Genomic DNA, 21,800 nt, shown 5'->3' with positions numbered 1-21,800 from the left:
TATTGCATAAATTATACATTAAATGGGCTCTGAGTGAAATACATGATCATTAACATAATTAAAAAGGCAAGAGGAGTGTTACCTTTTATAGTTATTCCGTGGCTTCCACTGGATCTTAAGTATAAAAAAGTCAATGGCTCAGCTGTCATAATCTATGTTACCATGGTAAGTGTTCTGCCATACATAATTCCATCTGCCTACAAACAGGGACCAAAAATACATATTTGTGTCATCTCTAAAGGAGAAGATTTAATTTTTCACTCCTATGTCAAAGAAAACACATTTATATTTGTAACAGCATTTAGGTCAGGGTTATTTTACGACAAGTACAGTCAATGTGCCAATTACAGATATCAAAGTTTAAGAAAGATTTGATAAACCACCCATTTGCAGCAGGAAATTTTTATTGTCTTTGATTTCTCAATACTTACGTCTCCTGCTCTAACCTTTTCATCTTCCTACAATACGAAAATCTTTCTTTGGAATGCACCTTAAGCCAGTATTTTTCTATTTTTTTCTTCCAGATGAGAGTGTCATAATGTGCTATTCTAGCTATATCACTGGAAAAGTAAGTCTAGAGGGGTCCCTGCAATTTGTTCACAAAGTCTATGATGGACACGCTGCCTAGTAGATCTTGAAAACCATATATTGCCACAGCAAAAGGGCATCATGTAAACCTTCAATTATCTCCCACCAAAAGCAGTGTTCTCTTTGGAATCAGACTTGAAATAGCCTTTCTTTACAACACTGGACATTCCACAGGTGAGCAACTGTGACAGGTACAAAATAAGTTCCCTTGGGAATTTTTTAACAAAGATTCTGCAACAATGAGCCACTGTGCGCTTACAGATCAATTCCTCAGGTTGCATGCACAAGCCTTAGAAACCCCATTTAAAATCCATCTGAATTAAAATGAAGACAAAATGAGTATTGAGACAGTACAACCCCTCCAACCTGTTGCACATGTTCAGTTTACCTCAACATGTGTGCTGCAACATTAGCTCGCTTATTCTAAGTCATCCTTGGCAGAGCATTCCAGAAGCAGAACTTAAGTAAAAAAATATTAAAAACCTGTTCTTTACACAGACCTGAAGTTGGCTGCCCATGAGTGAATATGGATTTTGTTACTTCTGCAGAAGCAGCACAGACTAAATAAGGGATTTCAAGCTGAAACTAAGGTGACCAACTCCCACCAACCTCTGTTGAATAGCAGCAGGACTGGGCAGATAATTGCTTTATGCTCTGGGGTTGGTTTGTCATAGCAACAAGTAGGAGAGGAAGCTGGAGGGTTCACTAGGAGCTTGTTTTTACAAAACATGGCATTTCTGGGATTTCAAATTGATAGATCATAATTAGGATCACAGTCATCATGACATTCTATTACTCATTTCCAAAACAAAAACCCACAATGGTGTTGCTCAGCAATTTTCTCTGAAATGAATCTCTAACCTGCAAAACCTTGATGAAAAGGAAAAGAAATCACAGATGCAACACAGCCACACTTGGAGGGGAAATTGTTGCAGGGAAGAGAGAAGCATGCTGCACTTCTACACCCCATAAAGATCAATGCCAAAGCTCCCACAGACACTGCTCAAATTAAAGCTCCACGGGACAGCAGTAGCAGAGACTGGCTTTTCTCAGCTTCCAAATGCCTCGAACGACAGAACCTCAGAGAGGTTTAGATCATTTTCCCTTGGCAGAACAGCAAAAGGTGAGCACCTGCCCTTGAGACGTGTGGGAGGCAGCTCCAGGTAAAGGTCTAGGTCTGTGTGCACCCCTCCAAAATGGGCACAGCAAGAAGCAGCCTGACAGGTGCAGAAAATACCAAACTATGTTTAGTTGCAGCAAAGGCTGAGTCAGGTCACATTACAGATAACCAGAGCTTTCTCCCAGCCCCAGCAGCGCTCTTGGAGATGCCGAGGTTTGCCCCTCACCTCTGCATTGAATCATCAGCAGTCTGGTGCTTTTAAAAATACCTTTGCAAAGGAGACCCCTGTTTTGTCAAGTGGTGAAGAGTTCCATCAAGGGAGCAGCAACAGCTTAGTTCACACACTAGTGCCAAGACCAGAAGCAGCTACACTACCTGCCAGGAGAGGTGTTAGTGTGGGGCATAAGAGGTTATCACTCATTAGCCCATGCTGACTATGTAATCGATTAAGTCATCTCATGTTACAAAAATAGAGTTCCAAATTGATTTTCTGCAATGCCTGCACCTTGTACCAAATCTAACCACCACCTCCAAAACCTGTCACACAAAATGCTTTGATATAGATTTCATACACATTTGCTTTACTAAATATAGACCCTCTTCTTCGAGCTGAACAAACAGAAGGGGAACTGGCAGCCACTGGAGCCAAAAGGAGTTTTGCAGAGGTAATTTGACTTGTAAATATTTATACCCAGCTCTTCTGGCTCCCTACTTGCTCTGACTTACCCACCTGTCATTCTGAGAACCATAAGACCTCCCCCTTTGTCATTTTAGTGCCACAGAAACTTAAGATGATCTGTCCTTCTCACCCTCTTTTTTTTATTTTTTTATTTTTTTTAATTAATAAATAATATTCTCCAATTGCATCCTTACAATTTCCTAATTCTCATAAAAGCAGTACTAAACATCAAGTTTCTTGTTTGGGGCTTTGGTCTGCTTCAGCAAGTGATCCAGTGGGATGATTGATATAAAGAGCAGGTTTGCTGAGTATGAAATTCCCCCTCTAATGGTGAGGTGACACACTTAACAGCTTATTATTCCTGTAACAGGGATGAGATGAGTGCTCCAATATCAGGAATCTGGGCTCCTGCTCCAAAGACATTCCTAAGCCATGCTGATTGTTTGCAAACAAATACACAAGAGATCTGTCAGCTCAGAACAGGCCACAGTGAAACTTCCAGCCCCAAATTTGCACATTGCTTATGCAAGTCTTGGACCCAGCAGGTACAAAGTCTATCATCCATCGCTTTCAGCGCTCTGTGACCCTCGGGAACAGCTTGTTCTTGCTCTCAGTAAAGTCTGAAGAAGGATGTGCTGACACTTGCTTGGCATGGGGGGTAAAAATAGGTCTGCAATGGCATCTTTTCATCAATTATTATCATCTGACAAATCACACGCGCTCTTGGTCCCACAGTTAGAAAAATTCAAGCCAGGTTCAGGAGCGTCAGCTCTACTTTCTGGTTTTCAGGTATATTCCAGTACTGTCCATACCAGAGAAGCTTAAAATTGTTTGGAACATCCTCCTTGTCAAACACCAGCCGGCCAAGAGAGATCACAGAATGCACACACCAAGACAACAAAGAACCCAGTAGGGATCCCAGGTAGAGCATTTCCAGCGCAAGCCTCCAACTGCGACAGGAATAGCCTCATTAAAGGGCAGGTTCAGATACAAGAAGCTATTTATAGACAATCTAAGACTAAATTATTAGTGACACGCTCTGGATCTAAAAATTCCCCGAGTTTACAGTGTTACAAGAGCCGTGCATGCGGCATGTGATGCCCCTGAGCGCTACGCTGGGCTAACCCACGGGCTTTGGCTTCCGTGCACCGACCAGCTGCTGCTCCCGGCAGGAACTAAACCCGTCTTGAACCGAGGCCAGGCTATTCACATCCAGCCCGAGCAAAGGCGAGTTCCCAGAAAGCTCCTGTGCCGCCGCCAGAGTTCTACTCCTGCCCGAGCCCTGCCTCTTCCCCTGCCAGCTGCTGCCACCCACGCCGGGCACACATCAGAGGGAAGGGCAGGCTCCATCAGCCGCTGCCGCTGGAGCCCGGCGCGCATTCCCGGGCGCAGCAGCAGCCGCGGGTCACGGGCCACCCAGTGCTGGCAGCCGGCCCACACCCGGAGGAGGGGGAAAGGCAGATTTGAGAAAGACAAAACTACAAACAAAAAGGTCTCTGAGTGCACTCACAGAGTCTCCAAAGGATATTTCAGAAGGGTTCTGCTCGTGCGATCCGAGAGTCAGTCACTAGCACCAAGCACTCCACAATTAATCGCAAAGTTTATTTTTTCCTCTTGGAGCCGCGTATGTGGGAGGGCATTCGGGGAGAGGGGGTGTTTGTTCTGTTTTTAACCCAAAGGCTTTAGGTACGAGCTATTTGTGGTGGTACGGAGGAGCTGTAAAACACAAACTGCCCTCGGTTTGCTATTCTCTGAACGTACATAGATAGATACATAAATAATCTAGAATTACTTTTTCTTTTCCTCCCTTAAGAAAAACAGGAACCACAACGTTTAGAAACACTGCAGGAGATGAATGAGGTCTGGACACCCTCCATCTTTTCAGAGGTAAGCTCATAAAACAACACTTCACCCTCTGACCTAACATCAACAGCAAGGGTATTTACAGCATCATGTCACTCGCTCGAACCCAGCCACTCTGAATGCTTGAAACACATTCCTGTCCATCAGATGCCTGTAAGCATCCCATGAGATTCAAGTTCTCTAACAGGACTTCCAACTTGAGCCAAGACCTCCTTATGCAAGATTGACAGGGCTCTGGGTCGCACACCATTTCCTCACCTCAGTCTGTGCCTCACACACGTCCCACGTGCTGCTCGTGGGAGAGGCTATTTCCGACCCCAGAAACATCACCTTCAAACAACCAGACCATCTTAATACTTAAAGCAAGGGATGCACTTCATAAAGTTTCTCAGCAGTTTCCAGCATGCACAGCTTTAATGCTAAAGGCAGCGCCCAAGCTGTGGAACTTGCCTTGGCTTTAAGTGGTCCAAGCACCATTCCAAGAGAACCTCTGGGAGAGAGAGGTCAGCAGTCTGGCGCCCTGGAGCTGCACCTTTGCTTGCACCAGCAAAACTGAACTCAAAGAGTTAACGTGGCAAACACACTACATCTTGTGCAGGGGGATATTGATGAATGAATCCTTGTTGCATAAACAAAGATTCCTTTAGTATAGGAAGTCAGAACTGCCCCACGATATACTGTGCTCCTACTTCTCTTTAGGATCAGTCAAGCTCTGCAGATAAATCAAAATGCTTCCAGACCAGATGGCCAAACCAAACACAAAACTACAATGAAGTAAACAACCAAACTGCATAAGCAGAGACAACAAATAACTTCGCTGTAACCAATTTCCTGTCCAAGATCACTTCTGGTACTTGTAGGGAACAAGGTGCAGCTTTTGGCTCTGAAGCTCTTTGTCAGAAATTTTATCAGATTTTTTCACTCAGATGCACACTAGCAAAGCTCTACCCATCTGTGCCTCAACAATGGACGCAGGACACAACCTGCTTCTCCCACCCAAGTTCATAAATCTCCGGCGGGTGATGAACAACAATTTCTAGCTCACACCCCCTCCCCTTTCCCTAAATACTTTTATTTTTCAAATCCAGTTACATCTTGAAGTCTGCATCCTGCTGGATTCCACAGTTGTTTCTGTGTTCCCAGCTGACTCACCATCTCAGTAAGGACAATCAGGCACTTCAGAAAGAAGGATAAAAGGGAAGGAAAGGACAGCCATCAGAACAGAACATATTGTGTTTTCCCCACTCCGTTAGTCAATTCCTTATTAACACTCAGCCAGGAGGCTGCTAGCACCCATTTCCCAGTCAGTGTTTATAGATAGAGAACATGCATTTTCTGAGGTGGCCTCACAGGACACCCCAAAATGAAGCCTAAAGTCCTCTACATAGACAACATTACAATAAATACTTCATAATAAGACACATGCAGAAACAAAATGTATGTTTGATGTACAGTAGGACTGCAAAAAGCCTTCCAGTAACTTCACAAAGGTCTCACCTCAACAGGCAACAAAGCCACAGACATTAGGAGCAACAAGCTGTGTTTCCAGCAGACATATGTAGTGATCAGCATGGAAAAGCTCTCAAAGTGTTTTGAGGGTTTTGAACAGTGTGGGCATTTTTGTATGCTTAGAGGCTTTTTACTTACTCATGTGAAAAACGACGTTCACTGTTCCGGTAAATTTCAAAAGGTTTAATAAAAAAGACAATAGGAGATAAAGACAATAAAACAAATGGTTAAAATGGCCATGTGCTTGGCTCTCTGCCAAGAACTCACCTGGTGTTTTGGAAACACCCTTTATATACCATTTCTATTGCATCAACTTGATGCATGTTCATAGACTTTATGCATATCCAAACTTTTTCATTAACTTGTCTATGTTTTCCATGAACTTTTAAGCATGGCATTCCTTGGCTCCACCTTTTTAGAGCATGTGTATTTCCTTGGCTCCTTCTTTTCACAGAAGGTGAGTGGTGATAACCAGCAAGGTCCCCATCATCTGTTCATTGAATCTTATCCTAACTAAGCAGACAGTTCAAACATACTATATCGACTATTACAGCAAAGCAATTTTAGCATTATACATATAGCATTCCTCTCCATACTTGCAAAAAGCCAATATTATAATATGCATTTATAACACCCAGAAGCAGCACAACTCCTTCAGCACTTAACAAGCAAACCCTCTAGGGCAGGAGGTGGACAGCAGCAGCTTTTTAATCAAAGCAACCTGTGCTATTTGTTTGCTCTCCCATCCCAGCGCACCCCAAGCAGAAGAAGAGGCTGCAGCCTCACTAGAATTCCCACAACATGGCAGGCTACCTGCTCCACCACACCCTGACGGAAGACAGACACCCCCTCACCACACAAAAAACGGCGGACAGGCCCCCTCCCCACACACAAAATGGTGTACTAGCCCCCTTCCCCACTCAAAATAGTGGACTAGCCCCCTCCCCACACACAAAATGGCGGACAGGCCCCCTCCCCACACAAAAAATGCTGGAAGCCCCCTCCCCACACAAAAAATGGCGGGAAGCCCCCTCCCCACACAAAAAATGGCGGGAAGCCCCCTCCCCACACAAAAAATGCCGGAAGCCCCCTCCCCACACAGAATGGCAGACAGGACCCCCCCTCCCCACACAAAAAATGGCAGACAGGCCCCCTCCCCACACAAAAAATGGTGGGAAGCCCCCTCCCCACGCACAAAATGGCGGGAAGCCCCCTCCCCACACACAAAATGGGGGGAAGCCCCCTCCCCACACAAAAAATGGCAGACTAGCCCCCTTCACCACTGAAAATGGTGTACTAGCCCCTCTTCCCACTCAAAATGGTGGACTAGCCCCCTCCCCACACACAAAATGGCAGACAGGCTCCCCTCCCCACACAGAAAATGGGGGGAAGCCCCCTCCCCACACAAAAAATGGCGGGAAGCCCCTGAGGCAAGGGGTATCTCTAACTACGAGATGTTCTAAGGAAGCCTCAAGCATTGGTCTGTAAAGTACCAAATCTGCATATCAACATCCAAAACTCAACTTTCAATAACTTCACGAAATACAAATCATGTAAGGAAAGGAAAAGCACAAGGGAAAAAAACCTGAAAGAAATAAACAAAAAAGAAAAGGAAAAAAGGGGGGGAAAAAGAAAAATAATTAGAATAAAGGAAAACTAATAAAGGAAAAAAAGAAAAAATTTGAAAGAAACAGAATACCCAAATAGTTCAAAAATATTTTTAAAATAGAAAACCACACACAAAAATCACAGAAAGAGCTAAAAAAAGCCAAACAACCCAGCAATCAAACCTTCTACTCTTCCCTCAGGGTATAATCCATATAAAACAGAATGCCTGCAAACAAACTTCTCATCACAGCATCTCCCAAGCAGAAAGAAACTAGAACTGACACACAAATCAGCACCAAATTACAACCCTCACTTCAGCCTGCTTCCTAAGCACTTCTAATAAAAACAAACATGAAAAAAACCCCATGAAAATACAGAGTAAGCCCCTACCCGTGCGTCCCAGGAGGAGCCCCGCAGTCCTAGTGAGGCTGTGGCTTCTGGAACCTTCCAGCCCCAGGTGCCGCTGATCTGTGGAACGAGCCCCTGCCCAAGGAGCACCAGCTGGGGAAACTCGCACAGTCCCTCCAGGCCATGGGAACCCATCGATTTATCCTTTCAGAAACTCCAGAGATGGTAATAGTAATCGCAGGACCTTGTCTGTTTCCCTTCCCACTTGGCTACTCTGATATTGCACGAACATCAGAACAGCTGAAGCTATTTACTAAATTAACTTAGTCTGCAAACCCGTTTAATGCCCACCTGGAACTGGCTTTTCTTTCTCCATTTTTTTTTTTTTTATTTTACTTTTCCACACTTTTTCAGCAAAACCACAAGAGATCTAATTGGAATATGAACTGCAAATTTTTAATTCTTCCCTTCCACCGTAGGTTAGAAATGGTAGCTAACACAAAAGGGACTTTTGTGGATGTGGAAAATTTTCACATGCCTTAATTCTATTCGTTTACAACTACTCGGTGCTTGGTTTTGCAACCCAAATAACACTATAGCACTGTAATTTTTATTTGCTATCTCAACACACATAGTCATTTATGCCCTAGCTGTAATTATTTTTTCCTACGTTAAGCTACATCTATTATGCAGCAGGTTCATTATGTTTTATATTTCATCATTTCAATTCAGTGGGAAGACGTTTTCCAGCACCCTTTCCCCTCTGATATGGCAGACAAGAGTTCAGTGGAATAAAAAGGTTCAGTGGAATAAAAAGGTTCAGTTTGATGGATGTTGGCTTTATCCCGGGCCATGCCACCTAAGCAAGTGCTTCACTAGGCTGATTTTTCAAACCATTCTAGTTCCCAAAAAATTACTTGTAATTCTTTATGATGGCAGAAGGGAAAATAAAAATAAATAAATAAATAAACAAATAAATAAGAAGCTTAAAGCAAATTCAAGTTCAAAGAAGCCTTGAAAATGTGGATTTCAAACAAACCAAAGTTTTGAAATGATGGAACTAGAATCAGCAGCAGCAGAGATGTGGAGGGGAACAACATGCTGTCCGAAGCAAAGACAGGCTGGGAGAGGCATTGGCCTAAATCACCCATGAAAGAGAAGCTTAAAATATCCTCAAGTCTTGCCAATTGTTAGTAGGGGACAAAGTACATCCCGCAGTAGGGGAAAACCTGGATTAGAAAAGGCAGGAGCAAAGCACAACAGTAGCATATGAACAGCCACTGGGGTATGAACAACCTCTAAGAAGGATCAAAGGGAGTCTAAAAAGAAGTAAAATTGAGCAAAGTTACAAGGAAACTCCTTGAGAAAAGAAAATAAAAATAAGAAATCTGGTTCCTGCCCTCCCACACCAATTGAAGAAGAGATTTTTGTCAAGCTCTAGGAGCAGACTTCACACCGACTAACACACATCTATTAAGAGTTCTTGTAAGCTGACAGGCTGGAAAACTGTAGGATGTGAGATGAATTGGCTGGATTCTCAATACAGGGCCCTTTTGCCACTCAAACATCCCTGGAGAAGCAGAATGCCAGGAGCTTTGTTCTGCATCTTCCCACATCCACACCAGCACTCTTCATCTGCACACCACGGTGTTCTCTCTCCAGTTTTAGAGCTTTAGTTCTTAATCCAAACCCCAAGTTCGGAATCCCCAAAATATCCACGTCCTTTTGGATTTACAATTACATCCAAGCATATTTCAGGGAAGGGGAAAAAAAAAAAAAAAAAGAAAAAAGAAAAAGCTGGAATAGGAAAAGAAGGACATGCAGGCATCATTTTATGGACAGGTGTCTTACCAAAAGAAAATGAGATGGAATGAAGTGATTTAAGGGGGATCAATAAAGCATGACAGCAGGACAATTGGCACGTGAATGCTGTACATTGCTCGATGATAAGGAACTTCACCTGAGATTAGTTGTATGACTGTGGAAGACACTCCTGCACACTTTCTTTCCATATCAGATAATGGATTAGGATCATTGATTTGTTCCTGCACACTCAGGGGTGCAGTGGGAGAGCAGTACCTGCATGTTAGTTACCATGTTCCCATGCAAGACACTATCTAGCCTGCTTATTTTATTTGAATATTTTTTTACTGTATCTAAATTTCTTTTCGAAAAGTGCAGCATTGACAACTAAAAGGAAAAACAGTGGAAATAATTCACTTGACTGCTGCTAAGAGAAAAAACCTCCATCCTATTCCAAAAGCAAGGGTCTCTACGGTGTAATTTACAACAGCTTGGTCTTTTATTTGGTGACTTCTTGATCAAGCTTTATATAACAAATGTCACTGTTACCTTGACCCCAGTACCTTAAGCCAGATTTCAATGTATTTCAGGTAAAATGCAGTTCTTGCTAAAACAGGTTCACAGATGTAAACATTATCCTCAGTTCTGCAAGTGCCCTCAATATATATTTCAAATAAAGGACGCGTTTAAAGACCTCTTAGATGAACTGAAAGACAGCAAAAACTCCACAAATACCAATTTGTTTCTTCAGTGAGTCTTGCTCTCAGGCTGCAAGCCAGAGCTAACCTCAAGGATCTCCCAAAGGGACCCAAGTAACGGGAATTCAGCACGCTGCCAATATCAATTTTCATTCAACACGATCACAACAAGTGCAACGTGATAACAAAAGTCAGCACAACAGTTTCAGACAAACGTGTTCACTTCCCTTTTGTTTGCACTCCTCTTCTCCCCTGCTAAGGATGCAGGAAACTCTTGGTAAAGTGAGAGGCCAATAGCGATTTGTAGGCGTACAGATTGACTCCTGCCAGTGCTGTGTTCTTTACCTTGCTCCGAAGCGCCTTTGGGAATTTATTCACGGAGTTTCCCGCTCCCGTGAAGGTCACCCAATAAGCTGTGTGTATGATGTCTCTTTGAAGGGCAGCGAAAAATTGAGACAAATAAATAAATAAACAAACACTCACCAGACTTTACCTCAGCCGTAGTTCAGAGAAACACGACCGATGAGTCATTCCTTTCTAAACGCAATTAAAAATAATTCTAAACATAGAGCGGACGAAACGCAGAGGAAGACAGTAAAACAACCCTAGTAGGCAATTTTTTAATGAGTAATTTCTGCCTACTGATTCAGGGTACTCGTTTCTTTCTCATGTAAAATGAATAACCCCGTGAGAAGTCAATTCAGAACGCCCCGGAGAACGCAGCAGTCCGGGTTTGCTGCTGGATGTGCAGCCATAAATAATTGGTAACCTTGTGTTTCCCAGCTGCTGAGGAGCAAACCGAAGGTCTGAGACAAGGAGGATCATAGGAAGGGAGCTGTCTCCAAAGGACTTGGTCGCTGCTGGGGGGGACATACTGCTTAGCTGGTCTCAGTAAGCACACGGGCTAGGTTAGAGGCAAAGAGAAGCCAGTTCCAATGAGGATTCCCCGCGCTCGGGCTCCTCACCCCCAACTCTTTCCTCCCCTACCTGGAACTTCCTTCCCATCCTCAATACTTCTCACCTATCCTTGCTGACGACACCTACTACAGGTCACAACAGACTGGGGAGATCCTTGCTGGCCATTCGCCCTCCTAAAACCGAACTTCAGGACTAAAATCACTTTTTCTTCTGGTTTCCAGCGGGGAGCAGAACAGGAAGTGCCAAAATACTCGGGTCGAGGGGGCAGCTGTCCTTGTGCCATTTGCAGCCAGAGCCATCAGCAAACCCACACAAAGGCCTTTTTGCTGGAGCTGCCCAGCCCAAACTTCCGGCGTGTAAGGGGACTGGCAAGTTTAAACATTCCTCCAAACTCTCAGATGTCTGTCCAGACTCCTGAGATCTCCTCATCAATGCTACCGCCAGTAAAAATGGGAGGGGGGGGTGGGAAAAAAAAAAAAAAAGTAGGATGGGATTTATATTTGGATTTACGTTTGAGTACATACATACTACATTAATCTGATTACTCACAGGGAATCCTCCTTTACAGCAGCTTTTCCTTTATTAACCTTATTTTCTTTATCGATAAGCACCGTAACACCCCAGCCTCAGCGGGAACATGCGAACGGAACACACGGGCACCGCAACCCTCCATTTCTGCCTCTCCCATCTTCAGGAGACAGCGAGGGCTCAGGGACCGAGCCCCCCAGACACCCAGCAGCAGCTCGGCCTCGCCGGCCCAGCCGGCTCAAGAACGCCCAACAACTCCAGGGACCAACTTGCCCATTGCAAATGTAAATTAATGCAGCAGCAGCAGCCGCCGCTAAGAACGGAGCTGCCGCCTGGCGCGGCGAGAGATGCGTGCGGAAAAGCGCTGCATGCAGCAGGAGCAGCCTCTGGCAAACTGCTGCATTGGGTTAATTAGGATTTTATCCGTGCCTTCGGACCCGCGCTGCAGCGCTGCACCACTGCCAAGTTAGACACGGGCACACCTGCGCAGGTATCGCCGCCCGCAATGCTTTCGGCACAGCAACGGCATCCCCGCTTTACTCATGGAAGCGGGCTTCTTCCCGAACAGAACAGAAGCCCTCCCTCGCTCCACCATCCACCTGCCTTCCTCTGAACTGCCCCATGCACTTGCCGGCCGCTCGCAGCCCCGCGGGCTCCGCGCCCCCCGCCCCTGCCCGGCCGGGGAGCACCCACCTGGCGAAGGCGAGGCGGGCCGGCGGGGGGCGAGGGGCCGCCTCCCGGCGCGGGGGGCGCGGGCGAAGCCATCTTCGGCTCCCTCCCGCCGCCGCCCCCGCTGCTGTCAGCCCCCCGCGGCCGCCACCATGGCGGGGAGCCGCGGCTGACCTTGGCGGGGCGCTGGGTGCGGACCCCTTGGCTGGGGGTGCGGGAGAGCGGCGGCCGCGCTCCCGATGGATGAGCTCACGGACACATCGGCGGCTGCCGGCGGGCGGCGCGGGAGGAGGACCCGCCTCGTCCTCCCCCTCCTCGCCCGACACACACACACACACACACACACACACACACACACACATCCCACCCGCGATCACAGCCCCGAGCTCCCACACACGGCTCCTGCACATCTGCCCGCCACGCGTGCTGAACCCGCTGTGATGTTTTAAATTGACAGCGTTGTGTTGCACCTTTCCCCCCCCTTGGGCTCCAAGTGTCAAAAGACGGGGATGAATGAACCTGCGGGCCCGGCGTTGTAGAGAAACGCGGGTATCCTCAGCTGTGCTTCTCCTCATAGCCCACCCCTCTGCTCGCAGGGTTTTAAATCCCCCAGTGCCTCTTGGACATTGTCTGGGAGGATGATGAATGAGGGAGAATTCTTCCCTGCTGCCTGTATTCGCATCTTTTAAGGCCAGGGGGAACCCTATGATCGGAAAACCTCCTCTCCCACACACGACGAGAATTTCTGGAAATAGAATTTCCTTCGAAAACACACCCCGAACAGCTGGCGAAGCTACAACATACGCGTCAGGAAAGCGATTTAAAACAACAAAGTTAAGACAAATCCATTCCATCCCTAGGCGAGCGGCTCCAATGACTAATGACGCTAATTTATCTCCAAATTTCAACCACGGGAGATCACTACACCCCTGCCTCCCTTTCTGCCCAAGGAAACCTTCACTCGCTCACATTTAGATGGCACCATGTCACAAATCCTCACCAAAATCCCTGTCTCCTTAACACAGCAATCTGCTATGAAAACAAATGAGCCCCTTATTCAGCAGCGAATGAATTTGCTGCTTCACTCAAGTTCCTTTCCAAAAATAGTTCGTTCTTTAGCACGAGGTGTTGGAAAACCGATAATCAACATTTATTCCCCTTGCGAAAGTCGTACGGGTGCCCTGTCCCAGCCTGCCATCGCATCAGCCTTCCCGCATCCCGCTGCCATCAGCTAAAAACCAGCCCTGGGAAGCACAAACTCCAAAGTCGCCATCATTTCCAGCGCATTAGGGAGATGCTAAATTTATTCCAACCTGCTAATTAATTTAACAACTACTTAGTGGCGTTTGCATCGGGATTTAGCCAATACCTTTAAGCCCCACCTCCAGTTCCGTGTCCCTACATCCGTTCCCTGCTGACGCCTTGGCAGCTTTTTGTAACACCTGGCACGTCTTTCGCTCAACAAGAGCCACCGGCTGTGTGAAGGGAAAGCACCGTTCTTCCTCACCTGTGGAACGCTGCAGAGGACATTTTTCCAAAAACCACACGCAAGGAAGGTTTCTTCTGCTTGCCTGACTTCTGTTACCACTCTCCATCTCCTGGTCCATCCAGAAAGGAACACGTGTCCAAGTCACCTCTGTCACACAAGGGCGCGTCTCCTCCTAAAATCCTGCCACAGTGTTATAGATACATATTATATTGTCGGCTTTTTGCAAATATTAAAATGAATGTTGTATGTATAAGGTTAGAAAACGTTATATTAATATAGTTCCTTCTGTTATTGCTGAAACTTAGAAATAGTGGTATAATGTACATATATGTTGAGCTACGGCATAGTATTAAAGCAAAAACTACTTTTGTTTGTATAACCCAAAGACTGAAAAAGATGGTCAGAGACCTCCCTCCATTCTTAGATTATCTTGTCCAGATGAGGACAGCAGTGACCAGAGCTCTGGGGGAGGAATTCATTGCATTTCTGTTATCAGGAATGTAAAACTGGGTGGAGCCAAGAAGATTGATTTATTGGGAAGGGGGTGAGTCAAAAACAAAGAAACATCCAAAACTTAAGAAGAATGTTTGAATCATGTATGAGAATTGATGGATATGTAGTAGGGTTCTGTTTTTAAGGGACAATCCTTTGTTAGTAAGGTGTGCTCTCTTGGCTGAATGCAGAGACACCCGGCCATATCTGTATTCTTTATCTCCTAATTGTCTTTCTATTAAACTTTTAAATTCTATAAAAAATATGTGAACCTGGTTTCTCACAACAACCAACAGGTTTATTCCTGGGAGGTACCTGCACATCTCCAGCACGCTTCAGGCTGGCAAGGTAGCTCAGGAACTCTGGGGAACTAGATGGATCTGGATGACAAGGAAAGCTGAGAAGCAGTAACAACTGGTAATAGGTGACAGGAACTGGAGACCTGCTTATCAAAAAGAGGGAGTCACTGGAAAACCAAGTCCCTGGTGAGAGGAAAGCAGTATTCTGCCCATGACCACATGTCCTGTATTTAAAGATTTTGTTGGAGGATGTCCCAGGGAAGCTTGGACTACTGTTCCTGCTCACACTCAGACTTAAGTTTCCCTTCTGGTTTCTTCCAGATCTATTTTACCACTTACTTTCAAAATAATTTGGCTTTTTTGCTCCTTTCTTGTCTCCCAAACCTTTGCCAGGTGAAGGGCTTTCCTTACCTGTGCACTCAAGTACAACCCATTCTAAGAACAGAGCTACTGGGGAAGAAATCAAGGACATAATAAAATTCCCAGGGGTTCCTAGGAAGTTAATGTAGTCGAGACAGGCTCCCTGTGGTTCCCACCATTGCAAACAAAACCCCCTTTTCCACTGCTGATCTGGCTTGGTGTTGTCACATCAGAGGTGCAAAAATGGGCCAAAAGTGAGAGGGAGACATCTTGTAGGAAAGAAAATAAACAGAAAAGCCTTAGCAGGGATGATCCCTTCTCCTGTCCCCATCAAGGCTGCTTGAAAGCCATGTTTGCAAGCCAGGCTCCTCAGCTTTGGCTTCAGCCACGGCTCTGTGCCAGCGGGAAGCTGTCGATGGCACTGGGAGAGGAGAGCAAAGGGAAGCAGAAGGAAAAAAATCTGACTGAAAATTAGTTGCAGTGCAGAGTGGCTGTGATTTTCAGGACCGCCTAAGGGACTTGGATGACCAGTTCCTACTTAATTGGGCATTATAATTTCCTAGGCAGCGTTGAAACCCTCTGCCAAGACTTAGGAACCGTTCATTTCCACATCCAGATTCGGGGAGCAGCCCTTTCTGTCCCAACACACAGTACAAGCTTCACCTTAATGAAGGAAACCATTTTTCTGCTCCAAGAATTGAGTTTTTGTGATGAGGACATCTCTTTCCAAGCCACCCTTGTGTCCTTGAGGAGATTGTTTCTATATTTCGATATTAACTCTGATACTGTTCCATTTCTCATTGATACCTGCAGGTCCTGGGTTAAATTTCCCTCCTGTACACGGCCTGTTAACAGACTTCCAGCCTTGTTCCCACCACTTAAAGTCGTCTCCCCTGTGCCTGGAGTTAGAATCCCCCCTTGGCACAGCTTTGCCCTTTCGCCTGCTTTTCCACTTGGGCAGTGATTTTACACTCCAGTTCCTTTCGGATGAACAGCCTGTAAGATCCACGGAACCGCTTTTCTCGCTGAAATATTTCTAGTATCGGGCTCCAAGCACTCTACTGTGATCCTTTGAGCAGGCTCAGAGCTCGGGGGTTTCCCGAGGGATGCTAACCCTGGCCTTAAATACCAGGGGCCAGGTTACTCAGCCTCCTGACTCAGGACATAAAGACCAGGAGTTCCTCCCTGCTGACGCCCTCATTGCTCCGGTATCAGAACAATTAGCAGAGGTAACAGATAAAGGAGCTCGACCTCACCCTCGCCAGCTGCTGTGTGAAGGGAACGATGCCGGGTGTTACATCTACAGATCATGAGCTGTCACGCCCGTGCCACACGAAGAGAATATTTGAGTGCTGCAGCAAGCAGCATGGCTGCTCCTTCTTGTCATGCCTCTACTGCTTTTCCATTTCACAGCAACAACCCCTTTGGGTAAGGGCCCTCCTCTGATTTAGCGAAACGCGACAGGCAAAAAGCTGAGCTGGATTCTCATCTACAATCACTCGGTTCTGCTAAAAACCATCAATCCGTACTTCCCAAGGGTTTGCCAGGCTGCAGGACGTGTGTGCGGCTGATGCCTGGCAGCTCTGCAGCACGGAGCACGCAGTGAGATGCGCCGAGAAGAGTGCTGCTGCCTGCAGACAGGTCTGCACACAAAGCGAGAGCACCATGGAAACTGCCGGAGAACAAAGGAGCCACAGAGGAGGTCGGAGAGGCGAGCTGTGCCAGGACCTGCACGGAGCAATGTCCGAAACACTTCTCCGTGCCTGCTGTGTGCAGCTCCCGGAGCTGCAGCCCCCACCGCCCTGAACTGGGGCTCGCCAAGGGATTGCAGCGGGCTCCGGGCTTTGCTTCTTCACCTCTGATGAGGAAAATTAGGAATCGTGACAAGCAGATTCCGCAGAGGACTGTGTTTTCCATCTCCAAGGTGATGATGTAAAGTAGGGCAGCCCGCAGGGAATACACAGAAAAAGCATTTACTCCTCAGTAAGGACTGGAAAAGAGCCTACTAGAAGGGATAATAAGCAGGAGTTAAAAGACATACTTTGCCCTCCAGAGGCTCAGGGGCTATTTCGGGGAACTTTCAGCATCTGTTTTCCCCATTTTTTTTTTTCTTTCCATCTTCCAAGTGCCAACTGCTGGAGATGTGTGCTGAGTTCAAGGAAACCTCAGTCCCACTGGGTATATGGCTGCTCTGATTTGTTCCTCCTTTGAACATCTGCTGCTAGCCAAATCTTCATCTAATTTGCTTTAAGACAAGTGCACGGAGCGATCCCAGCACATTGCAGCTAGGGGAGTCCCCACTGTAGGCTTTTCCTCTAGTGGCTGCGCCGTACAGCAGCATCCAGACCGTAGCAGGGGGAAGCTGACACACCAGGCTCACCATCCATCATCTCCTCTAGCTCAAGAAGAGCTGAAACACGATGTAACTGGAGCTTTTGGTCTAGAAATCCTGATGGATAACAACAATGTTTACTCCTAGGATGGAGTGGTATTTATGGATCTAGTGGCTTTTCCCCCAGATAACATTTGTATGCCCCTGACAAGCACCAGGAAACAAGCCCTAGCAATTCCCACACTGCCTGTAACGATGTTGAAAAACCACAGCGTGACACTGCCAGTTCTTTTTCCTCTCCAGTGGCTCCGAGTCTCAGTGACAGATGAATACAAAACAGATGGGATGGTGGCAGAACCTCATCAGATGGACCTGACGGGGCCTCAAGCTGCCCATGCTATCGCATAGATTAGTGTCACATGACGCTGGGCTTTGTACTTCGATACAGAAAGCCACACACTGGCTTTGGTCTTTTGTCCTGTCCAAATGTCACGATCCTCACTTTGATATTATGCAGAAGGTAGACTTTAGAAGATGTATCTATATTTCATCAACTTTCTGCGCTAACCTTTCAAATGGCACGAGAGGCTCTAGTGCGGCATAAAAAGATTTAATGAATTGCTGCATTTAAAAAATCAAAAACACTAAGCAAGTATCTGGTCTCACTAGATTTTTGTCGTGCATGCTTCTCAGACTGCTGTTACTTCACAATTTACGGTTATTTAATAGCCATATTAATTGGAAATACTTGTATCTGGCCACAGCAACAAATGTGACATGTCCACTCAGTCCGAGAGATCCCTGCGAGCTGTTCTGTGAGCATCTACAGCAGAGCCATGTCACTGAAAAATAACATCTCTTCCCTGTGACATAATTGCTCCTTGCCTTACCCACAGCAGATGTTCCCAAGGGACACTCACTGCACTCACACCACGGAGTCAGCTTGCTGAGGCCAAAAATATCAGTCAGATTCTTGCTGATCTACGGCCGCACGTGCAGCCCCCTGCAGAAGGGTCTGTCCTGCCTCTGCATAGAGCCACCCTCATGTCCCTCTCAGGAAACATTGTGCCATGCTAGGAGAGGTGAAGGCCAAAAACCCACCTCATTGGGAAGCAGAGTTGCTTGGTCAAGCTGGTGTTGTCAGAGGGGTCTGGTGGATCAGCTCCTCTCGGGAGGTTTCCGGTCAGGCTTTAGCCATGATGCAAACCCCAAGAGAACGGATCCTCTGTGGTACCTTGTCACTTCTCATCCTCATCACAGCTAAAGCCAGACATGAGGGGAAAAAAATGGTTATAAAATTAACACTTTGAACGTGGCTCAGGGCCTCTCTGGATGAGGCAGCCAGGGAGATTTGGAAAGGCTGAAATCAGAGATGCTGATGAACATCTGCCTATCCAGCAGGACACACTGTTTGCCATCCAGCAGCCTTCCCGCTGGGAGAGTGGAAAGGAAACATTTTCTGGGCAAGCTCTTCCCAGTGCAGGATGCCAGCAGAGCAGTTACAGAAACCCTCCTCTGGGTTTCCCTTCTGGTTTCTTCCAGATCTCACCCACCAGACCTCACCCACAATACACAGAATACACAGAAATAGCTCCATTTCCCCCCAGAAAGTGCCACCTCACATCCAAAGGACAAGCTATCCTTTCCATATATCACATGGCCACACTTGGCATTAGATCTCCCTCCTGGAGCTGTACCTCCACATGGTGAAAGATCCCAGCCACCCCTTTCCAATAAACTCCTCAGCAATCTCCCCAAGGAGGGGCTCTCCTGCATGCACCACTTGGCTATGAGCTGCTTTAATCTATTTCAATTTCCCTTAAAATTGTTGCTTTTGCACAACAAAAGAAATTATACATCTATATATATATATATATATAAAAATTATATACACATAATTTAAGACAAAATAAATGCAATGTTCCCAACCAACAAAGCCAGCAGGTGTTTAAAAGAGTGGGACACACTCTCATGCCTCCCCTAAAGGCAAGATTCCAAGCCAGCAACAAGCTACGTGCCCATGGTAAAACACTTGGACGACAAATGGGATAGAAAACACAGCACAGGAGTGGTAATCAGGGCACCTGAAACTGAGGATGTGGTGCCAAATTCAGGCTTAAAAGCTGCAAAGCGGCTCTGCGTGTGTCTCCCTGCTGGAAGCTGCGGATGACCGGCTCTCCAGTGCAGCTGTACCTATATATAGTTGTACTCAGGGAAAGAGGTGGCTAGAGAAATACATCTGTCTCTGCAGCCTAAACCCAGTTAGGTTACACAGCTGCATGTTTCAACACACAATTTTCAATATTTTGCCTTGATTGTAATCATGTTGTTCTGGTTTTTCTATCAGTGTAAGAGAGTGGCAAAAGGGCGCAGATCAGAGCTGGAAAATTTCAGAAATGCTGGTGGGTAAGGAAGTGATGAGAGCTGGAGGGAGAGGTTCATCTTTAATCCTGGCAGCCAGCAGCAAAAAGAGAAGAAACAGGCATAAAAGAAAGATAGTAAAGGAAAAGGAAGACTGTGTGAATCAATAAGAAAAGGGAAATTAATTCTATCTTGCTTAACTTTTTCAAGACACTGTGTTTTTTTGACAGCTCTGCTTTTTACATGTAAAAATTACTTTGGTGCATACACAGACCTCAACCAACAGGTCAAGTACACTTTGTACACATGGAAAAGGCTTTCTAGGCTAAACCTTGCAAGAATTTACCTATTGAGACACCAGACATGATGGGCAAGATCTGAGAGAGCAGCTCTGCTCCCAAAACACTCACCGAACCAATAACACAAAGCACCAGGTTTGTAACAGAATGTTTCCGTGTGTAACAAGTAGGGGGAACAGAAGCACCAGCCACTGGGTGCTTCTGTTTTGGGAGCTTTTTATTGGGAGAAAACAAACCAGAACAAAGAAGAAAAATGAGTAAGGCACGGAGGTGAACAGGTATTCAGCCATATCTGCCCCATACATCATTCAGGGGTAGCAGAAATGGACCATTCCTCTTTCCCAAAATAAAAGCATACAGCCCAGCTGACCCCAGCGCCGTTTGCGTCTCCAGCCCGGGACAGCTGGAGCAGCTTTGCCCTCTGCTGGTCCCGGGAGGACCCTCAGCCCAGCCCAGGCAGGAGCCTCCCTGTCCCAAGGACACTTCCTGGGGCTGTCATCCTCACCCCCAGCCCTTCCCAGGCCGTCAGAGCAAGGATTACATACTGCATAGGACTTGAGGAGTCGTCAGCTTGGCCAGGGTAGTAACATCACAGTGGGAATGAAAACTTTGGAAGAAGAGTAAAAAAACCCCAAAAAACTAAATATGATGGAGCTGAAGTCCCTGCTCCAGCCCAGAATGTTAAAAGGGTTAGTCAAACAGCCTTAATTAAATCACACCATACTGGAAGGCATTTCCTATCAGACTTGGACTCCTCAATGCATTCCAAGTGCTTTCATTCACACCCATCACTAGGATTGCACACTGCAAGGAAACATTTGGAAACAGCATTCCTGGCAGCCAGCCGCCTCCAAGGAGTGCACAGGGCCAGGGGAGAGAGACCCCAGGTAGCCAGCCCCTCTGCCCACAGAGACACCACTCATTCCCAAGTGCCAGAGCTGGTCTGACCCTTCCTTTCACCCCTCTCCCAATTGTTTTGCCTCTTGAGGAGTTTGTTTGGTTCCACTCAAAATGCCACAAGGCGAGAAAAGCACAGCAGTGTTTGTCCAGCACAAAACCAGTCACCTTGGCAACAGCCAGCAAAGCTTTCCCAGCTTCTCCTGCTTCATTTTCTCCTGCTTTTGCCAGCATTGGTGTGACTTGGGTGACGGCTACGAGTGCCAAGTATGCCGTCAGCACCTCTCCTGGCAAAGGCAGGGATGAAGACAACAAGAGCTGGCCTGGCTGTGCTGCAGACTGAGGGAAAGCTGTGTGCTGCCAAGCCTCCTGGGAACCGGCAGCTCCCTGACACCATCCCCAGCAGAGCCATCCCTTGTAGGTTAAGATAACTGCACTACTGCCTCACTCAGGCAATCTCAAAGTCACCCAAGCATACCTGATCTAATTATTTTTCCAGCACTGTGCAGCATTATTCCCATGATTTAATCCTGCCCGGGATCATTAGACACCGTAGTGCCGTTAAGGAAGCAATTATGACACTGACCTATGTTTTCAGGGACCTGGGCAGGCAAGTGCCTTTGTCATCTATCAGAAGGTAATTTCCTAATGTGATTTAGAACATCTCAAGAAAAAGGTAATTTACTTACCTGCTGGCTTTCAAGGATGCCTTGAAGTCTGACTTAAACTAGGGTACAGTGAATATCTTAGGGGGAAAAACCCCCCAAAACACAAGTATTAGCTGTGTAAAATAAACCAGGCAGAAGAGGTTTGCTCCAGGGGATGGTAGGATGAGGACAATCGAAGAAACATTAACCAAAGGTGCAAAATCAAGTGTAAAAAGGCTTTTCCACTCTGCAGGGACAGGTAGAAGGGACAGTGGGGTAGCAGCATTACGTGT

At 46.4% G+C, this 21,800-nt stretch overlaps 1 protein-coding gene across 1 annotated transcript in view; it reads right to left on the bottom strand.

Annotated features, from left to right (window-relative positions):
* The window catches only part of ANK2 (ankyrin 2), a 273,471-nt gene extending 260,977 nt beyond the window's left edge, over window positions 1-12,494 (bottom strand). The window contains exon 1 of the mRNA XM_086890733.1: window positions 12,356-12,494. Within this exon, the coding sequence (XP_086746859.1) occupies window positions 12,356-12,427 (72 nt within the window). The 5' untranslated portion in view covers window positions 12,428-12,494. The remainder of the gene's footprint in view (window positions 1-12,355) is intronic.
* Window positions 12,495-21,800: the final 9,306 nt, after the last annotated feature.

The sequence above is a fragment of the Cyanistes caeruleus genome, chromosome 5, assembly GCF_971803275.1.
Source record: "Cyanistes caeruleus chromosome 5, bCyaCae1.hap1.1, whole genome shotgun sequence".
NCBI lineage: Eukaryota > Metazoa > Chordata > Aves > Passeriformes > Paridae > Cyanistes > Cyanistes caeruleus.
The sequence above is the reverse complement of the archived record's forward strand: the minus strand, read 5'-3'. Positions and strand labels throughout refer to the sequence as shown.